This window comes from Bison bison, unplaced genomic scaffold (assembly GCF_000754665.1).
Source record: "Bison bison bison isolate TAMUID 2011002044 unplaced genomic scaffold, Bison_UMD1.0 scf7180017864336, whole genome shotgun sequence".
Classification (NCBI taxonomy): domain Eukaryota; kingdom Metazoa; phylum Chordata; class Mammalia; order Artiodactyla; family Bovidae; genus Bison; species Bison bison.
In genome coordinates, this window is record NW_011494908.1 from 1,029,683 (window position 1) to 1,045,433 (window position 15,751).

The 15,751-nt window shown below is 45.3% G+C and overlaps 1 protein-coding gene across 6 annotated transcripts in view; it reads left to right on the forward strand.

Annotated features, from left to right (window-relative positions):
- MCPH1 (microcephalin 1) overlaps window positions 1–15,751 on the forward strand; it is a 240,396-nt gene that overhangs the window by 33,573 nt on the left and 191,072 nt on the right. For all 6 annotated transcript variants that reach the window (XR_826502.1, XM_010854073.1, XM_010854072.1 and 3 more), the window contains one exon: window positions 10,195–10,304. Coding sequence is in view for 5 of the 6 variants with exons in the window: in XM_010854073.1 (XP_010852375.1) it covers window positions 10,195–10,304 (110 nt within the window). In the remaining variant the exon portion in view is untranslated. The remainder of the gene's footprint in view (window positions 1–10,194; window positions 10,305–15,751) is intronic.

The window sequence follows — 15,751 nt, forward strand, 5'->3', positions numbered from 1 at the left end:
ATATCAATAACCTCAGATATGCAGATGACAGCACCCTTATGGCAGAAAGTGAAGAGGAACTAAAAAACCCCTTGATGAAAGAAGAGAGTGAAAAAGTTGGCTTAAAGCCTAACATTCAGAAAACTATGGCATCTGGTCTCATCACTTCATGGAAAATAGATGGGGAAACAGTGGAAACAGTGTCAGACTTTATTTTTTGGGGCTTCAAAATCACTGCAGATGGTGATTGCAGCCATGAAATTAAAAGACACTTACTCCTTGGAAGGAAAGTTATGACCAACCTAGATAGCATATTCAAAAGCAGAGACATTACTTTCCCAACAAAGGTCTGTCTAGTCAAGGCTATGGTTTTTCCAGTGATCATGTATGAATGTGAGAGTTGGACTGGGAAGAAAGCTGAACGCAGAAGAATTGATGCTTTTGAAGTGTGGTGTTGGAGAAGACTCTTGAGAGTCCCTTGGACTGCAAGGAGATCCAACCAGTCCATTCTAAAGGAGATCAGTCCTGGGTGTTCATTGGAAAGACTGATGCTAAAGCTGAAACTCCAATACTATGGCCACCTGATGCGAAGAGTTGACTCATTGGAAAAGACCCTGATGTTGGGCGGGATTGGGAGCAGGAGGAGAAGGAGACGACAGAGGATGAGATGGCTGGATGGCATCACTGACTCTATGGACATGAGTTTGGGTGAACTCCGGGAGTTGGTGATGGACAGGGAGGCCTGGCGTGCTGCGATTCATGGGATCACAAAGAGTTGGACACGACTGAGGGACTGAACTGAACAACAATAGAAAGCCTTTTTGACTTTCTTATTGTATGGACAAATAGGTTTCAGCAGTCAAAAGTGAAAAATCATGAACTTAAATCATCTCCACCTAAAGATTGGGTTAAAATTTCAGTGAAGCCAAGTTTATTCTTCATTATTTTGTTAAATCCTGAAATCATCTTAACTTTCATCTCCGCACCCCCCCCCCCATCTTAAACGTTTTTAAAATGGGGAAGTCATAGGGATTGAAATGGACATAGTTGTGTTGCGTATTTTTTCCTTGGGTTCAGACTCCTCAGAGAATTTAGTCTGTGTATTATTAACATTTTTAAATCTGAGCTTTCTCATCCATATAAAACTTTATTATATATTTATAAAATACATAAAACTTGACAACCTTTATGTTCCTTTATGGTTAGTATGTGCTTTCAAAATACTGACTTTAAAATGATGTCAGATCTAAAGTTAATAGAAAACAGTGGGTATACAGAGTTGTAATTAAGCAGATCCTGTTCTTGAACCTTACATTCTCATTCTCGGTTTTCATTTCAGCTTTTGAATAATGCTTAATGATGTGCAAGCATAAACCAAGTAAAAATAAAAATCTGCTTTCAGGTAGTGTGAAGCACCATACAGTCCCAACACTGTGAGCAGTGATCGCCCTCCTCTGGGACTCACCCCATATCCAGGGCCCTTGTAGGGTCATAGGGTGCGGGGAGGACACTGGAATAGCTCAGTCTGACTCAGAAATGGGTCAGATATTCTCAGTGTACTAATGTCAGGACATTTGGATGCCCCTTGTTTTATGTCACTTCAGTAGACAGGTCACTGAATTTAGGGCAGGAAAAGACCTAACTATCTGGTAACCTAACCCTATCCCTTTGTTTTGTTATGTAAAATCAGGACCCACCGATGTTTTAGGAGGTCCATAGTCAGCCCACCTGGCATTTCCCCTCTTTGGGAACCCAGCACAGGTAAATGCACTTCGCCTGCAGCCATCCTAGACGGTCGAGAGATGCTGAAACTGCGGAGCAGCAAAACCCAGTCTGTACAGCAAGCTGTGCCTCTCCAAATCCTGATTTTGAAATAAAAGTCATTTTTCAATTTATGCTTTCTGTTTACTCTTACTCATTGCTGTTGGTAGTATCTAAGATGTGCTGTAGAGCTTGTGAGAACAAGTTACTAAGAGACTCAAAAATAAATGTTAGTAGAAAAGTGCATGGAGGGAGAAACCTGATTTTTTAAAAAGTAACCTTTGAAGTCGTTGTCATTCGTTCAGTCAGTCCTGTCTGACTCTCCATGACCCCATGGACTGCAGCACACCAGGTTTCTCTGTCCTTCACTGTTTCTCAGAGGTTGCTCAACCTCGGGTCCATCGAGTCGGTGATGCCATCCAACCATCTCATCCTCTATTGCCCACTCCTCCTGCTCTCAGTCTTTCCCAGCATCAGGGTCTTTTCCATTGAGTCGGCTCTTTGCATCAGGTGGCCAAAGGATTGGAGCTTCATCATCAGTCCTTCCAATGATTATTTAGGACTGATTTCCTTTAGGATTGACTGGTTTGATCTCCTTGCTCTCCAAGGGATTCTCAAGAGTTTTCTCCAGCAACACAATTTGAAAGCATCAGTTCTTCAGCTCTCAGCCTTCTTTAGGGTCCAACTCTCACATCCATACATGACTACTGGAAGAACCATAGCTTTGACTAGATGGACTTTTCTTGGCAAAGTGATGTCTCTGCTTTTTAATACACCATTTAGATTGGTCATAGCTTTTCTTCTAAGGAGCAAGCATCTTTTAATTTCAGTCGCCATTTGCAGTGATTTTTGAGCCCAAGGAAATAAAGTCTTTCACTGTTTACATTGTTTCCCCATCTATTTGTCACAAAGTGATGTGACCAGATGCCCTGATCTTAGGTTTTTGAATGTTGAGTTTTAAGCCAGCTTTTTCACCGTCCTCTTTCACCTTCATCAAGAGGCTCTTTAGTTCCTCTTTGCTTTCTGCTGTTAGGGTGGTATCATCTGCGTATCTCAGGTTATTGATATTTCTCCCTGTAGTCCTGATCCAGCCTGTGATTCATCCAGCCCAATGATGTACTCTGCATATAAGTTAAATAAGCAGGGTGACAATATACAGCCTTGACATACTCCTTTCCCAATTTGGAACCAGTCTGTCTTTCCGTGTCTGATTCTAACTTGCTTCTTGACTTGCATACAGGTTTCTCAGGAGGCAGGTAACATGGTCTGATAGTCCCATCTCTTTAAGAAATTTCCAGTTTGTTGTGATCCACACAGTCAAAGGCTTTGGTGTAGTCAGTACAGCAGATGTTTTTCTGGAGTTCTCTCTTTTTTTTTCTGTAACCCAGCAGATGTTGGCATTTTGATCTCTGGTTCCTCTGCCTTCCCTAAATCCAGCTTGCACATCTGGAAGTTCTCAATTCATGTACTGTTAAAGTCTAGCTTGAAGGATTTAGAGCATTACCTTGCTAGCATGTGAAATGAGCACAATTGTGTGGTAGTTTGAACATTCTTTGGCATTGCCCTTTGGGATTAGAATGAAAACTGACCTTTTCCAGTTGTGTGGTCACTGCTGAGTTTTCCAAATTTGCTGGCATGTTGAGTGCAACTCTCTAATAGCATCATCTGTTAGGATTTGAAATAGCTCAGCTGAAATTCCATCATCTCCACTAGCTTGTTCATAGTAAGGCTTCCTATGGCCCACTTGACTTTGCGGTCCGTGATATCTGACTCTAGGTGAGTGAGCACACCATCGTGGTTATCCGGGCCTGTAAGACCTTTTTTGTTCAGTTCTTCTTTGTATTCTTGCCACTTCTTAGTATCTTCTCTTTCTCTTAGGTCCATACCAATTCTATCCTTCCATCTTTGCATGAAAGGTTACCTATTAACCAGTAGTTTTTTCTTTCTAAACTTTATTTTCTAGTTTCATAAACTAAACAAGCACATGCTCAGTGTAAGACAAATCGCTAAAAAGAGTAAAACCGTCCTGACCTCGCCTCCTTCTGTTGGTTCATTTAGCAGCTACTTCCATGCAGCTGTTGTGTCCCATGGTCGCCTCTGATTCCCAGGGAGACGGGAGAGAAGTGGGCAGTGACTCCTGTCTTCCCCCACCCCAAACATGCAGAGGCCATGTCCTAATGAGGAGGATGGACAGCACAGGAATGTCAGCGTCACGTCGGGTAGTGAGAAGCATGAGTAGAAGTGTGCTGGTTAGAGAAGGCAGCCAGGGAGGGCTTCTCGGAGGTGATGACCTCGGCCCTCAGGCCTGGGCACAGGAGAAGAGGTACCTTCAGCCTGTGGAAACGGCAAATGCTAATGTCCTGAGGTCGAAAATGCTCGCAGGAGCCGCAGTGAGCCCGCCGCAGCAGCAGCTACTCTCTGGGCTGAGAGTGACTGGGAGGAAGTGCTGTCAGGCAGGGGCAAGCCTTTGGTGCTTTGCTTTTGTTTCCAGGTGTGATGAGAAGCCAGTTGTGATTGATGTTTTGGATGTAACCCCAGGTGCCCGTGCACAGGCCGTGGTCAGTGTCTGCTTGAGACAGGCTGCCAGCAGTGGTGCGTTTCCTTCCAGACGTTCCGTGGGAGTGTTTGCACAAGCGCCTTAAGTTCAGGACATGTTAGGGGGGCTTTACTGCATGCATAGGACTATGGTGTCCTGGTGTCTTAACATCGTTTTTTGTTTTTGAAACATGTCAGTCATTTCCATATTGGTGTCAATGGAGCAGCAAAACTGCCTCATCTTTAAATGTATTTCCTGTAACAAGTCAGAATATTTTAGTCTAAAATATTTTAAACTTTGTGGGTCAGGAGGCAAAATCAAGGTATGTAGGTATAGTGAGAAAACCATTTTCACGAATTTTTTATTGACGAAACAAGTTCAGTAAAGTCTTTTGTAATACAATTCTAATGAGGATAAAATTCTCCTTTTGGGGAGGGATAACTTAATAGCGGTTCAGATTGAGAGTTCTTGTCACGAAAATTGATGTTAATGTTTCCTAATACTGCCACGTAGTAAGATTTTAGGGATTTCACCGAATGCTGTTTCACACAGATGGGGGCTGCCAGATCCTGCTACCAGTCCCTGAGCATATGTCTTCCTGGAGTGTATGCTTGCCTAGGAAAGATCTCTGGGATCCCCCGAGAGTGTCCCCTGCGTGTTCTTTGTAGCAGGCTATCTGAGTGCAGAGGAAGCGCCTCGGTTTTGCAGTCACTTGGGTTTTGAGTAAATGTGTGCTTTGCCCTTTCCTCAAGGTCTATAAGTCGTTGCTGGAACTGTAGGTGGCTTGTGGGAAATAGATTATGTTAAATTTCCATGAGAATTGAGATCCCACGGTTTTAACTTCTGGCACTGCAGGACAGGAAGTGTATAAAACTGCTTGTTGTTACTTAATGTGTGGAAATGGCTCTCGCTCCCCTTCCCCGCTTGGGACTTCTGACCACAGCTCTTCAGGCAACCACCTGAGTGGGTCTTCATGGTCAAGCAGATAAATCCGACTCCCCCTGAACTACTGCACAGCCAGGCCATTGCTGGTTCCTTGCTAACAAAGGTCGCTGAAGGGCGTCCTTCCACTGGTGCCACCTGGCTGTGGGCAAGAGCAGAAGGAGATCCTTCCCAGGCCCACACCCTCCCCCCGTCCCTTGGTCTGATCGAGGCTTGTCTGTGGGTGATGGAGTTGCGTGTCAGCACAGAGACATGCCTTATCTAAACTGTTCGGCCCTGTCCAGTTATTAGGTTCTTCTTTTTCATAAATAACAGTCGCCAGAAGAGGTTGATGAAGGCTTCTTAGCACATTTCTATAACACGAGCTCCGTCTACCAGCTCTTGTTGAAGGCAAGTCTCCAGACACACAGATATTTATTAAACATTTTGGCATGCAAATGGGGGACTCTCCACATATCAGTGTGCTGAAGTCTCAGGTGTTGTCCTTTAAATTAACTGTGGTGGTGGTGATGGTGGTTTAGTCACTAAGCTGAGTCCGACTTGTGACCCCATGGACTGTAGCACCGCGGGCTCCTCTGTCTGCTCCTGATCTGAAAGCTTTACAAGAGGCAGACAGGATTCTGAGGGCTCCTTTCTGTATACTGGTCAACACCAGGCTGCTAGAAAGCCCTCAGCCCTATGGTTTCTCATACAGCCATTTGGGACCAAGTCTTGGATATGACCCCCAGGTACCAGCTTTGGCACCTGCCCTATTCATACAGGGGTAAGAGGGTCCTGTGATATTTTAGCCCATCCCTGACTAACTGAGAGGTATTCCTGGCATCCTTTACTCTGACTGATAAGCTGGTGATATCACCAGTTACAGCACATTTCTTTAATCCATTTTGCCAGTTACCAAAACATTTAGTGTTTGGGGGGAGGGTTTTCAGGAGTTGTCTCTAAGGTGTCATGTTTAGCCTGAGTGCTTCCCTATACCCTTTCCTCTGGAACCTACCAGAGGAGGTAAGCAGTCCTGGCAGCTCAATGTAGGTTACTCAGCCTTAGCAGGAAGGCTGACTACAAGGAAGGTGTTAGAACCTGTTGATTATTTGACTTCATTTCCAAATTAATCATATGTGTACTCTGTGCGTCTTCTATGTTCAACGTGTGAGCACTAGCAGGGTAACGAGGTGAAGCTCTGTCCCTTTCCTTCAAGCTTAGATGTGCAGGGAACATGTGAGGTTAACCTACATACAAGGATCAGAGAATTCAAAAGATGGAGAGGTGACTCCCAATGGGAGAGGTTATATGGTATTAAAACTGATCTGCATGTTTAAAATCCATGTTTTAATTATCTTTACAATGATTATAAAGGAAATGATGCCACGTCATCTTTTGAAGATTATGATTAGATTTTAGTTTGGCTTTCTTGGTTAACAAAATGAACTTGATGTTTTGGCAGCTCTGTGTGTGTGTGTGTGTGTGTGTGAATTGTCAGCTGAGTCTTGCTTGCATAGAACCTGCAAACTTGCACATATCCCAAATCCCAATAGTATATATAGAAAGGACTTCCTTCCCAGTCTCAAAAGTGTGCATTCTGCATCGCTCCTAAGTAATTCATTATTCAGATTTTAGGAGCTCAGAAGAAATTTCCCATTGGGACAGTGTTAAAATGTCATGGTATATGCCTTTGTCATTGAAATTATAGACTCTTAAATCAGCCCTCTCTAACCTTTTTGGTCTTTGATCTTGCAGAATGTCTTGTTCTGGTAAATAGTAATTGCCAAAATATATTATTAACAGTAGTGTGATTAATCTTAATTCTGTATCTTGGCAGTAGGAAGGTGGAGTGTGCAGGAGGATGGATGTGGAGAGTAAGAGTTTGTTTTGTGTTGCTCTGCCCTGGGCAGGACCTTGCCGTGGACCACATATCCCTGAAGAAATTTAATGTTTCTTCTTAACTATGTGTTATGCTGTCTGCCCGTGGTTCTGACCCAGAGAGATCACCCCTCAGTATTGAAATAGTTCTTAATCCCGCTTATCTCCGCTAGGTGAGGGGAGGTAGTGATTCACTGATGCCCTCTGAGAGGCAGCTGGGGTCACTTATCTTGATGTATCAGTACTTGATGATATTGATAACCCAGACATTTTTAATTGGTGAAAGTTCAGGCAGCGTAAACATTCTGGGGCTATGAATTTTTTCCCTTTGTATTTGGTCTTTTTTTCCCTTTGAAACGGAGGCCGTGAATCACTTGCATAATGAAGAATGAACGTGAGGAGAGAAGAGAGTCTAGGATTTATGACTTTGGTCCTGGGTGGTTGATAACGCTCATCGTACGGGGGCGTGCTGGAGGAACAGCAGATACAGGGTGGACGTGGAGGCCAGCTGAAGATTCCTGGAGGCATTCACGGCAGACAGCCACTAGGTGCTGGGTTTATCAAGCTGCATCTCAGCTGGGAGGTCTCCGTAAGAGGCATCAAATTAGGAACTTCAGTGATGGATGGCTTTCTGAGCTGTGGTGAAATCACCTTTGAGGTGATGACAGCCCACTTGAGGAGCAGACAGCAAGGGTCTCCAGGAGGTGGGGGAGCCAGGACGCTGGGGGTCGGCGTCTGCTCACTGAACTGCGGCAAGGAGTGGGATCGACCTGTTCTCTCCTTTCTTGGCCCTTTCAGCTACTTGCAGTTCACTGATGACATCCTTAAAGAAGACATGAGTCAATGACTGTAGCTCTTTGTGAACTGATACTTTAACATAACCACATAAATCATTTGCTGATATCAGTCTGTGACTGCGTGATGGTGAAAGCATGTCATTAGCAATGTTTGTCTTAGGTGTTAAGTGACAATGCGCATTCTGGACCTTTATGTCTACAGAACACTTTGTTGTTATTTAGTCACTAAGTCATATTTGACTCTGTGACCCCAGGAACTGTAGCCCGCCAGGCTCCTCTGTCCATAGGATTCTCCAGGCAAGAATACTAGAGTGGGTTGCCATTTCTTTCTCCAGGGGACCTTCCCGACCCAGGGGTTGAACCCATCTCCTGCATAGGCAGGCAGAATTGTTTACCACTGAGCCACCTGGGAAGCCCACAGAATGCTTTACAACCTATTTTCCTGTTCTCGGCTAGAATTGAGGCAAAATGAATAAAAGTAAGAAACTTGGCATAGCCAGATCTTAGCACATGCTACTGTGTACAGAATACCCTCTCACATGGCCGCTAACCCATTCACTCCACGTAAAGTGTCTAGCTGCTGAAACCTTCCCCAGGGTTGGGCAGTCACCTGGGGCTGGAAAAGGACTAGGGGGACAGGGCAGAAATCCAAGACTGCTGGGGGCGTGGTGGGATCCACATGTGACTGGTTTGAGCCTCCGAAGGAGTCCAGTATTGGGGTCTGTAGGTGGTTTAGAACCTGACCTTAGAGCATCTAGGGGGCCCAAGTTGCAAATGACTAGTTTGAATTCAACAAAATGCTTAACCATTGTTGTTCTGCATTTTGTCATCACTGAGCTAAACCCTCAGTTTTGAAGGAAGAGTTGAACGTTTCCAGCCAGACTCACCAAACTTCATTATATCTGTTTTGTCAGAGTGTCCTATTTTATTGGAAGTACTTACAGCAGTCACTCTCATGTTACATGACTTTTAATTCCCGATGGCTCTTAAATCCTCTAATCCTTATGTTTTGTTCATTTCTGTCTGTCTACATTGTTGCAAGCTCCCTAAGAAAGAAGAAAGAGTTAGTCACTCAGTGGTGTCTGAGCCTTTGCAACCCCATGGACTGTAGCCTACCAGGCTCCTCTGTCCATGGGATTTTCCAGAATACTGGAGTGGGGTGCCATTTCCTTCTAAGGATGGGGCAATATCTGTGTGTCTAAACATCGTCAGTGGGCAGCTCCTGAGTGTAGATACCTTGTTGACAAGCGTGTTGGCATCCAAGGGTGATGGCATTTCAGGTAGGCGGTGGCTGGGCCCCGAGTGTCGCCCAAGGCTGCCGAGTGCCCTTCATGTCAGAGTGTGCGCTACCCTACTGAAACCGTGTATGTTGTGGCTGGTCTGCTGAGTGCCTCAAAATGCCGGTAAAGTCACACAGCAGGCAGGCTCTTTGGGGCAGAGAGAGTGAAATCAAGGAGCATGATCTGAAGCTGCAGCTGTAGGTGAATCAGTTAAATAACTCACACTCCACTTTTGGTTACTTAGCATTTCTACACCATTTAGCGTCTGACGAAGCCTCATTTGACGTGATGAATACGTCACTTTTTGGCTTGTGTGTCTTCGGGACAAGAGTTTGGTCTGAGGTGTAAGCTTGTGGGGCGTAAAATCACCATCTCTCATTTATATAGATTGTAACCTGAAACTTCGTACCAAAGGCTGTTTTCTAGAGTAACTCAGACTTGCCCCAGAGCTAAGATTTATTTCCTCTAATACAGAACTGCCTTCTCGGAGAAGCTGGTTTTTGATCATTAGATCAAAACTGAAGAATCGGAGTTTGAATAATACATAAAGTTTAGGCATCTTTTTTTTTTAATTGTTTATTTGACTGTGCAGGGTCTCAGCTGTGGCATGAGAACACTTAGTTGCAGCACGTGGGATCCAGTTGCCTGCGAGGGATGGTGCACGGGCCGCACGGGCCGCCCATGCTGGGAGCTGGGTGTCTTAGCCACCGGACCAGCACAGGAGCCCCTGTGGGCGTCATGGTGCTCATCAGGCCATCAGTTGGACAAGCGGGGTTCTGTGGAACTAGTGCATTGTCACGTGACAGGCACGGTTGTTTCTGACCCTTGAGTTGTGAATTCCTTGGGATATGGGAGCATAATCAGTGGAATGTTATAACTAGACCTCAAAGAGCAAGCCGTATGCAGTGTTTATTGTCAAAGACTATACTTTCTTGTTGCCAGAATAAGTGAATTAATTTAAAAAAATTTATTTGGCTTAAGTTGCATTAGTATTTCAGGCCACGTAAACTTGTAGCTAATCTTCAATCCGCTTGGGTTTTAGGTGTGAAAAGCGGACCAACAAGGCACAGTGTTGTGGCCAGCTCACAGAAAGGCTGCCAGGACCTCCTGAGACTGCGGGAGGAATCCAGGAAGAAGGGGAGAGGCCAGAAGGTCAGTGTGTGCAAACATTGTCTTAAACTTTCCGCTGCTGCCGTGCCGTGATGTTCTACCCTGCGTTAATGCCACATAAACTACTCTGTCCAGCTTGCGTTTGATTTTTTTAAAAATTAATTATGGGTGGATGTTGGGAAACTCTGACAGTAAAACCAAGAGCATTGCTTACATTCAGGACAGAGTTACTACTTGGGGAGCCAACCTCCTTGCGCCCTTTGCCAGGGCATTTCTCGCTTGTAAAAACGCCACCAGCTTCCCTCGAGCAGAGAGCGTTGGCCGAGCCAGCAATTGTTGTTCTATAATCTGAGTAGTAAACAGCCACTAGGTAGGAGGTGAAGAACCCGGCCATCTGGGATTTGTGAGCTGCTCACGGCCTGACCCGAAGCCGTTGGAGGGAACAGTTTTGCTGCTGAGATTCGGGTCTTCTGAGGCTGCAGCCTGGGAACCTGCTCGCACGCGCGCGCTCTCTCTCTCTCTCTCTCTCCTCTCTCTCTCCCCCGCCCCCTCCCCACTGTCTCAGAGCAGTACTGAGTTCTGAGGCCCACACGCTGAGGCTCACATGGGCCACTCCAGGAGGACTTTACACTTCTTGATCCTTCAACATCTGCTCTCACGGCCGAGCTCTTGAATTAGCCCTTTGTTATCCTGTGCCACGTTTTTATGAGGCCAAGAAACTATAATAGAGTGAAACTTGAAATCCAAGTGACACGACAGCTGCAGCGATAAGCATGCGGCGATCAGGAAGGAGCCAGTTTTTAGGGGGAGCCACAGATTCACAGGGAAAGAAACTGTCAAGCCCCCCTGACACGTGTGAAGCCCCCCGGGCCGCTGGCTCCCGTGTCATGACTGGTGACCGCCCTGAGCCTGGCGCAGCTTGCAGATGTGCCTGGCCCGGCCACCCTGTCCTGGTGCCCCTGTGGTGAGCCGGTGGCCTGCGACCGCACCCAGGATGGGTTTCCGTGCCCCGGTCTTCTTCCTCAGTGCGACGTGGCCGCTAGCCTTTCCTTGGGAAAAACTAGGGCCAGAGCCGGGCCAGCACTCACTCCTCTGATACTTGTTATGTGCGCACTCTGTCCTGCCCTGCTCCTTCCCGTGGGTCCCGTCCACCCTGAAGGGGACTGGCCCCTACTGGTTCCACGGGAAAGAATCTCCTGGAGGGCCTCCCCGCCTCCCATATTCCTAGTCTCTCTCTCACCCCTCTTACCCTTTGGGAACCATGTTTTATGTTCATGAGTCTGTATGTTGTAAATAAATTCATTTGCGTCGTATTTTAGATTCCACAGATAAGTGATATACTATGGTATTTGTCTTTTTCTGTCTGACTTCACTCAGTATGATTATCTCCAGGTCCGTCCGTGCTCCTGCAAAACGGCATTATTTCATTCTTTTTTATGGCTGAGTATTACATTTACATACACACACTCACACCACACAACCTCTTTATTCATTCAGTCTCTGGGTTGGGAAGATCCTGGAGGAGAAAATGGCATCCGGCTCCAGTATTCTTGCCGGAAGAATTCCTGGACAGAGGAGCCTGGCAGGCTACAGTCCATGGGGTCGCCAAGAGTTGGACAGAACGGAGCGACTAGGCACAGCACATTATATATACATACACGCACACACACCATACAACCGCTTTATCTGTTCATCTGTCAGTAGACATGTAGATTGCTTCCACGTCCTGGCTGCTGCAAACAGCACTGCAGTGAACACTGGGGTGTGTGTATCTTTGCGCATTACAATTTTCTCTGCATGTATGCTCAGAAGCGGTTACTTTACGTTTAGTTTTTGAGGAACCTCCATGCTGTTCTCCATCGTGGCTGCGCCAGTTTACCTTCCCACCAGCAGTGTGGGAGGGTTCCCTTTTCTCCACACCGTCTCCAGCATTTATTGTTTCTAGACTTCTTGATGATGGGGATTCTGGCAGGTGTGAGGTGATAACTCCTTGTGGTTTTGATTCACATTTCTCTAGTAATGAGTGATGTTGAGTCTCTCTTCGTGTGCCTCTTGGCCACCTGGATGTCTTCTCTGGAGACATGTCTATTTGGGTCTGATCCCCCTGCAAGACTCTAAGTGGCAGGACTCTCGGGTTCTACCTGAGACCTTCTGAGTTGGTGTTTCCTGTGAAAGCCCCCATCCAGTACAGTCTCCCACCTCAGGAAGGAACTTGGCTACCAGCACAGAGGGTTTACCTTGTCTTCCTCAGGGCAGAGGACACAACCCGGATTTCCAGTCTTCCACAGACCTTTGTCCTGATCTGTTACTCTTGTCCTCATTCACTGCACAGCCTTTTCTCTAATGAATCAAGCGCTCATCATGCCTGAGGGCAGTGGCCCCCTGCTTTGTCCCATCTCAGGGATCTGAAGTTGTTGGAGTACCTGACTCACACCCTTAGACATCCTGATGTCTTTAATATGAGGTGCATCTTGGGCACTAGAATTCTTAAAGATTCCTCCTAAGCTAATTCTAATATGAAACAGAGTTTGGAACCACTGTTATGCCTTAGGGACTATGTCTGGTGTCTGGTATAGTTCAAACAAGCAATTTATCTTGGAAGAAGTTCTGTTTGTTTCTGAACTCTTCTCATATAAACTGATTTTATTCTTTAGACTTTTAAGAAAACAAGAACAAAAACAAAATCCTGGTTTTATTTGCTTAATGGCTAAGTATTTTAGAAGTGTGAATTTAGGTAGCAATATAGAGATGAATGGTCATGGTTTATCACTGTACAGGTTAAAACCAAGAGCAATAACAACGTTTTTAAAATTCAATTTAAAATTTTAAAGATAGAATTTCCTGGCAGTTTTTGAGATGTTTGAATATGAGCGTGGGGAGGAGTGTTTATATTGGTATCTTATGTGATAGCAAGTCAGCAAAAGCACTTGAGTTTAGTTGCCTAGAGTTAAAAGCTTACTATGAAGTGAGAGTTGTAGTGGTGAATTAAATACAGGTCTCAGATCTGTGACTTACCAATGAAATGTTAGTCTTAAGGGTTATGCTAGTATCCAGTCATGTCTGTTTTCCCCCACCAAAACTGAGGTCTTACCTGCTTGTTTTCATTCCTTACCAGATTTCAAGACAACCGGGTGTTAAACTGAAATTTCAGACTTTTTAACATAGTCATGTTTTTATGTATAAATATATATTTAAGGGATTAGATTCCATCAAGGGCAACAATTGTTTTCAGTTTAAAAAAAAAAAAATCTTGCAACTGGATTTAACATTGAATAAAGCAGTTTTCCTCATAGCTCAGTTAGTAAAGAGTCTGTCTGCAATGCAGGAGACCCGGGTTCCATTCCTGGATCAGGAAGATCCCCTGGAGAAGGAAATGGCAACCCCCTCCAGTATTCTTGCCTGGAGAATCCCATGGACAGAAGAGCCTGGCGGGCTACAGTCCATGGGGTCGCGAGAGTTGGACACGACTAGTGACTAAACCACAGAGCAGCTTTACAGGAAGTATCTTTGATCTGCTAATGCCTCTACTGGAACAGAGAATTCTTGTGTAGAATATAGGATCGTATTTTTGTGTTTCCACATGAGACCTAGCATCCATACTGTTTCTGTAGTTATGAAAATGGTTTAAAACACATGTGTCTCAGGACCCTGATGATCTTTTTTAATCTTAAACTTGAGGTAACACCTGCAGGTAGGGTGATGTCCTTTCTGGGCAGCCCTGCAGAGCAAGCCTGTGAGGCTGTGAATCCTGAGTTCTGTACAGTATAACAGGGTGGAAATCAGGGAGCCTGTGGGTATGGGTCCTGCCTGGGTAGGGGAGTAGCCTGGAGAGGATGTGGTGCATCCCGCAGTTTGGGCGGATGCCTCTCATCCTCGGTTGCTTCTGTTGTCAGCCTGCTCCAGAGTCACAGACTTGCGGTCTTCCCTCTACTTTGGAGAATTCTCATTTCTCTTACTTCTGGGGATCTACTCCATGTGTTACCTGAGCCTTCTGTGTCCCATGCCTCATGATTTTTCTGTATTTGTATATATCTTTCCTTTTTCATCTCCTTATTTCGTCCTGGGTATCTTCTCTTTTACCCTTCCCCCTATAGAGGTCTGTTTTTATTGTTGTTGTCAGTCACTAAGTCGTGTCCGACTCTTTGCAACCCCATGGACTGCAGCATGCCAGGTTTCCCTGTTCTTTCTGTATCTCCTGGAGCTTGCTCAAACTCATGTCCATTGAGTCATGGTGCCATCCAACAATCTCATCCTCTGTCACCCCCTTCTCCTCCTGCCATCAGTCTTTCCTAGCATCAGGGTCTTTTCCAGTTGGCTCTTTGCATCAGGTGACCGGAGTATTGAACCTACAGTATCAGTCCTTCCAATGAATATTCAGGATTGATTCCCTTTAGGATTGACTGGTTTGATCTCCTTGCAGTCCAAGGGACTCTCAAGAGTCTTCTCCAACATCACAGTTCGAAATCATTAATTCTTTGATGCTCAGTCTTCTTTAGGGTTCAGCTTTCACATTTGCCAACAAAGGTCCGTCTAGTCAAAGCTATGGTTTTTCCACGAGTCATGTATGGATGTGAAAGTGAAAGTCTTTCAGTCGTTTCTGACTCTTTGCAACCTCATGGACTGGGAATTCTCCAGGCCAGAATACTGGAATGTGTAGCCTTTCCCTTCTCCAGGGGATCTTCCCAACCCACGGATCAAACCCAGGTCTCCACATTGCAGGCAGATTCTTTACCAGCTGAGCCACATAGACAGCATGGATGTGAGAGTTGGACTATAAAGAAAGCTGAGCGCTGAAGAATTGATGCTTTTGAACTGTGGTGTTGGAGAAGACTCTTGAGAGTCCCTTGGACTGCAAGGAGATCCAACCAGTCCATCCTAAAGGAAATCAGTCCTGAATATTCATTGGAAGGACTGATGCTGAAGTTGAAACTCCAATACTTTGGCCTCCTGATGCAAAGAACTGACTTATTTGAAAAGACCCTGATCCTGGGAAAGATTGAAGGAGGGAGGAGAAGGGGATGACAGAGGATGAGATGGTTGGATGGCATCACCGATTCAATGGACATGAGTTTGAATAGCTCTGGGAGTTGGTGATGAACAGGGAAGCCTGGCGTGCTGCAGTCCATGGGGTTGCAAAGAGTTGGAACTGAACTCACATTTGTACATGACTAGTGGAAGAACCATAGCTTTCACTAGATGGACCTTTGTTGGCAAAGTGATGTCTGCTTTTTAATACACTGTCTAGATTTGTCATAATTTTTCTTCCAAGGAGCATGCGTCTTTTAATTTCATGGCTGTAGTCACTATCCACAGTGATTTTGGAACCCAAGAAAATATACTCTGTCACTGCTTCCATTGTTTCCCATCTCTTTGCCATGAAGTGATGAGACCAGATTCCATGATCTTGGTTTTTTGAATGTTGAGATTAAGCCAGCTGTTTTACTCTCCTCCTTCACCCTCACCAAGAGGCTTTCTAGTTCCTCTTCACT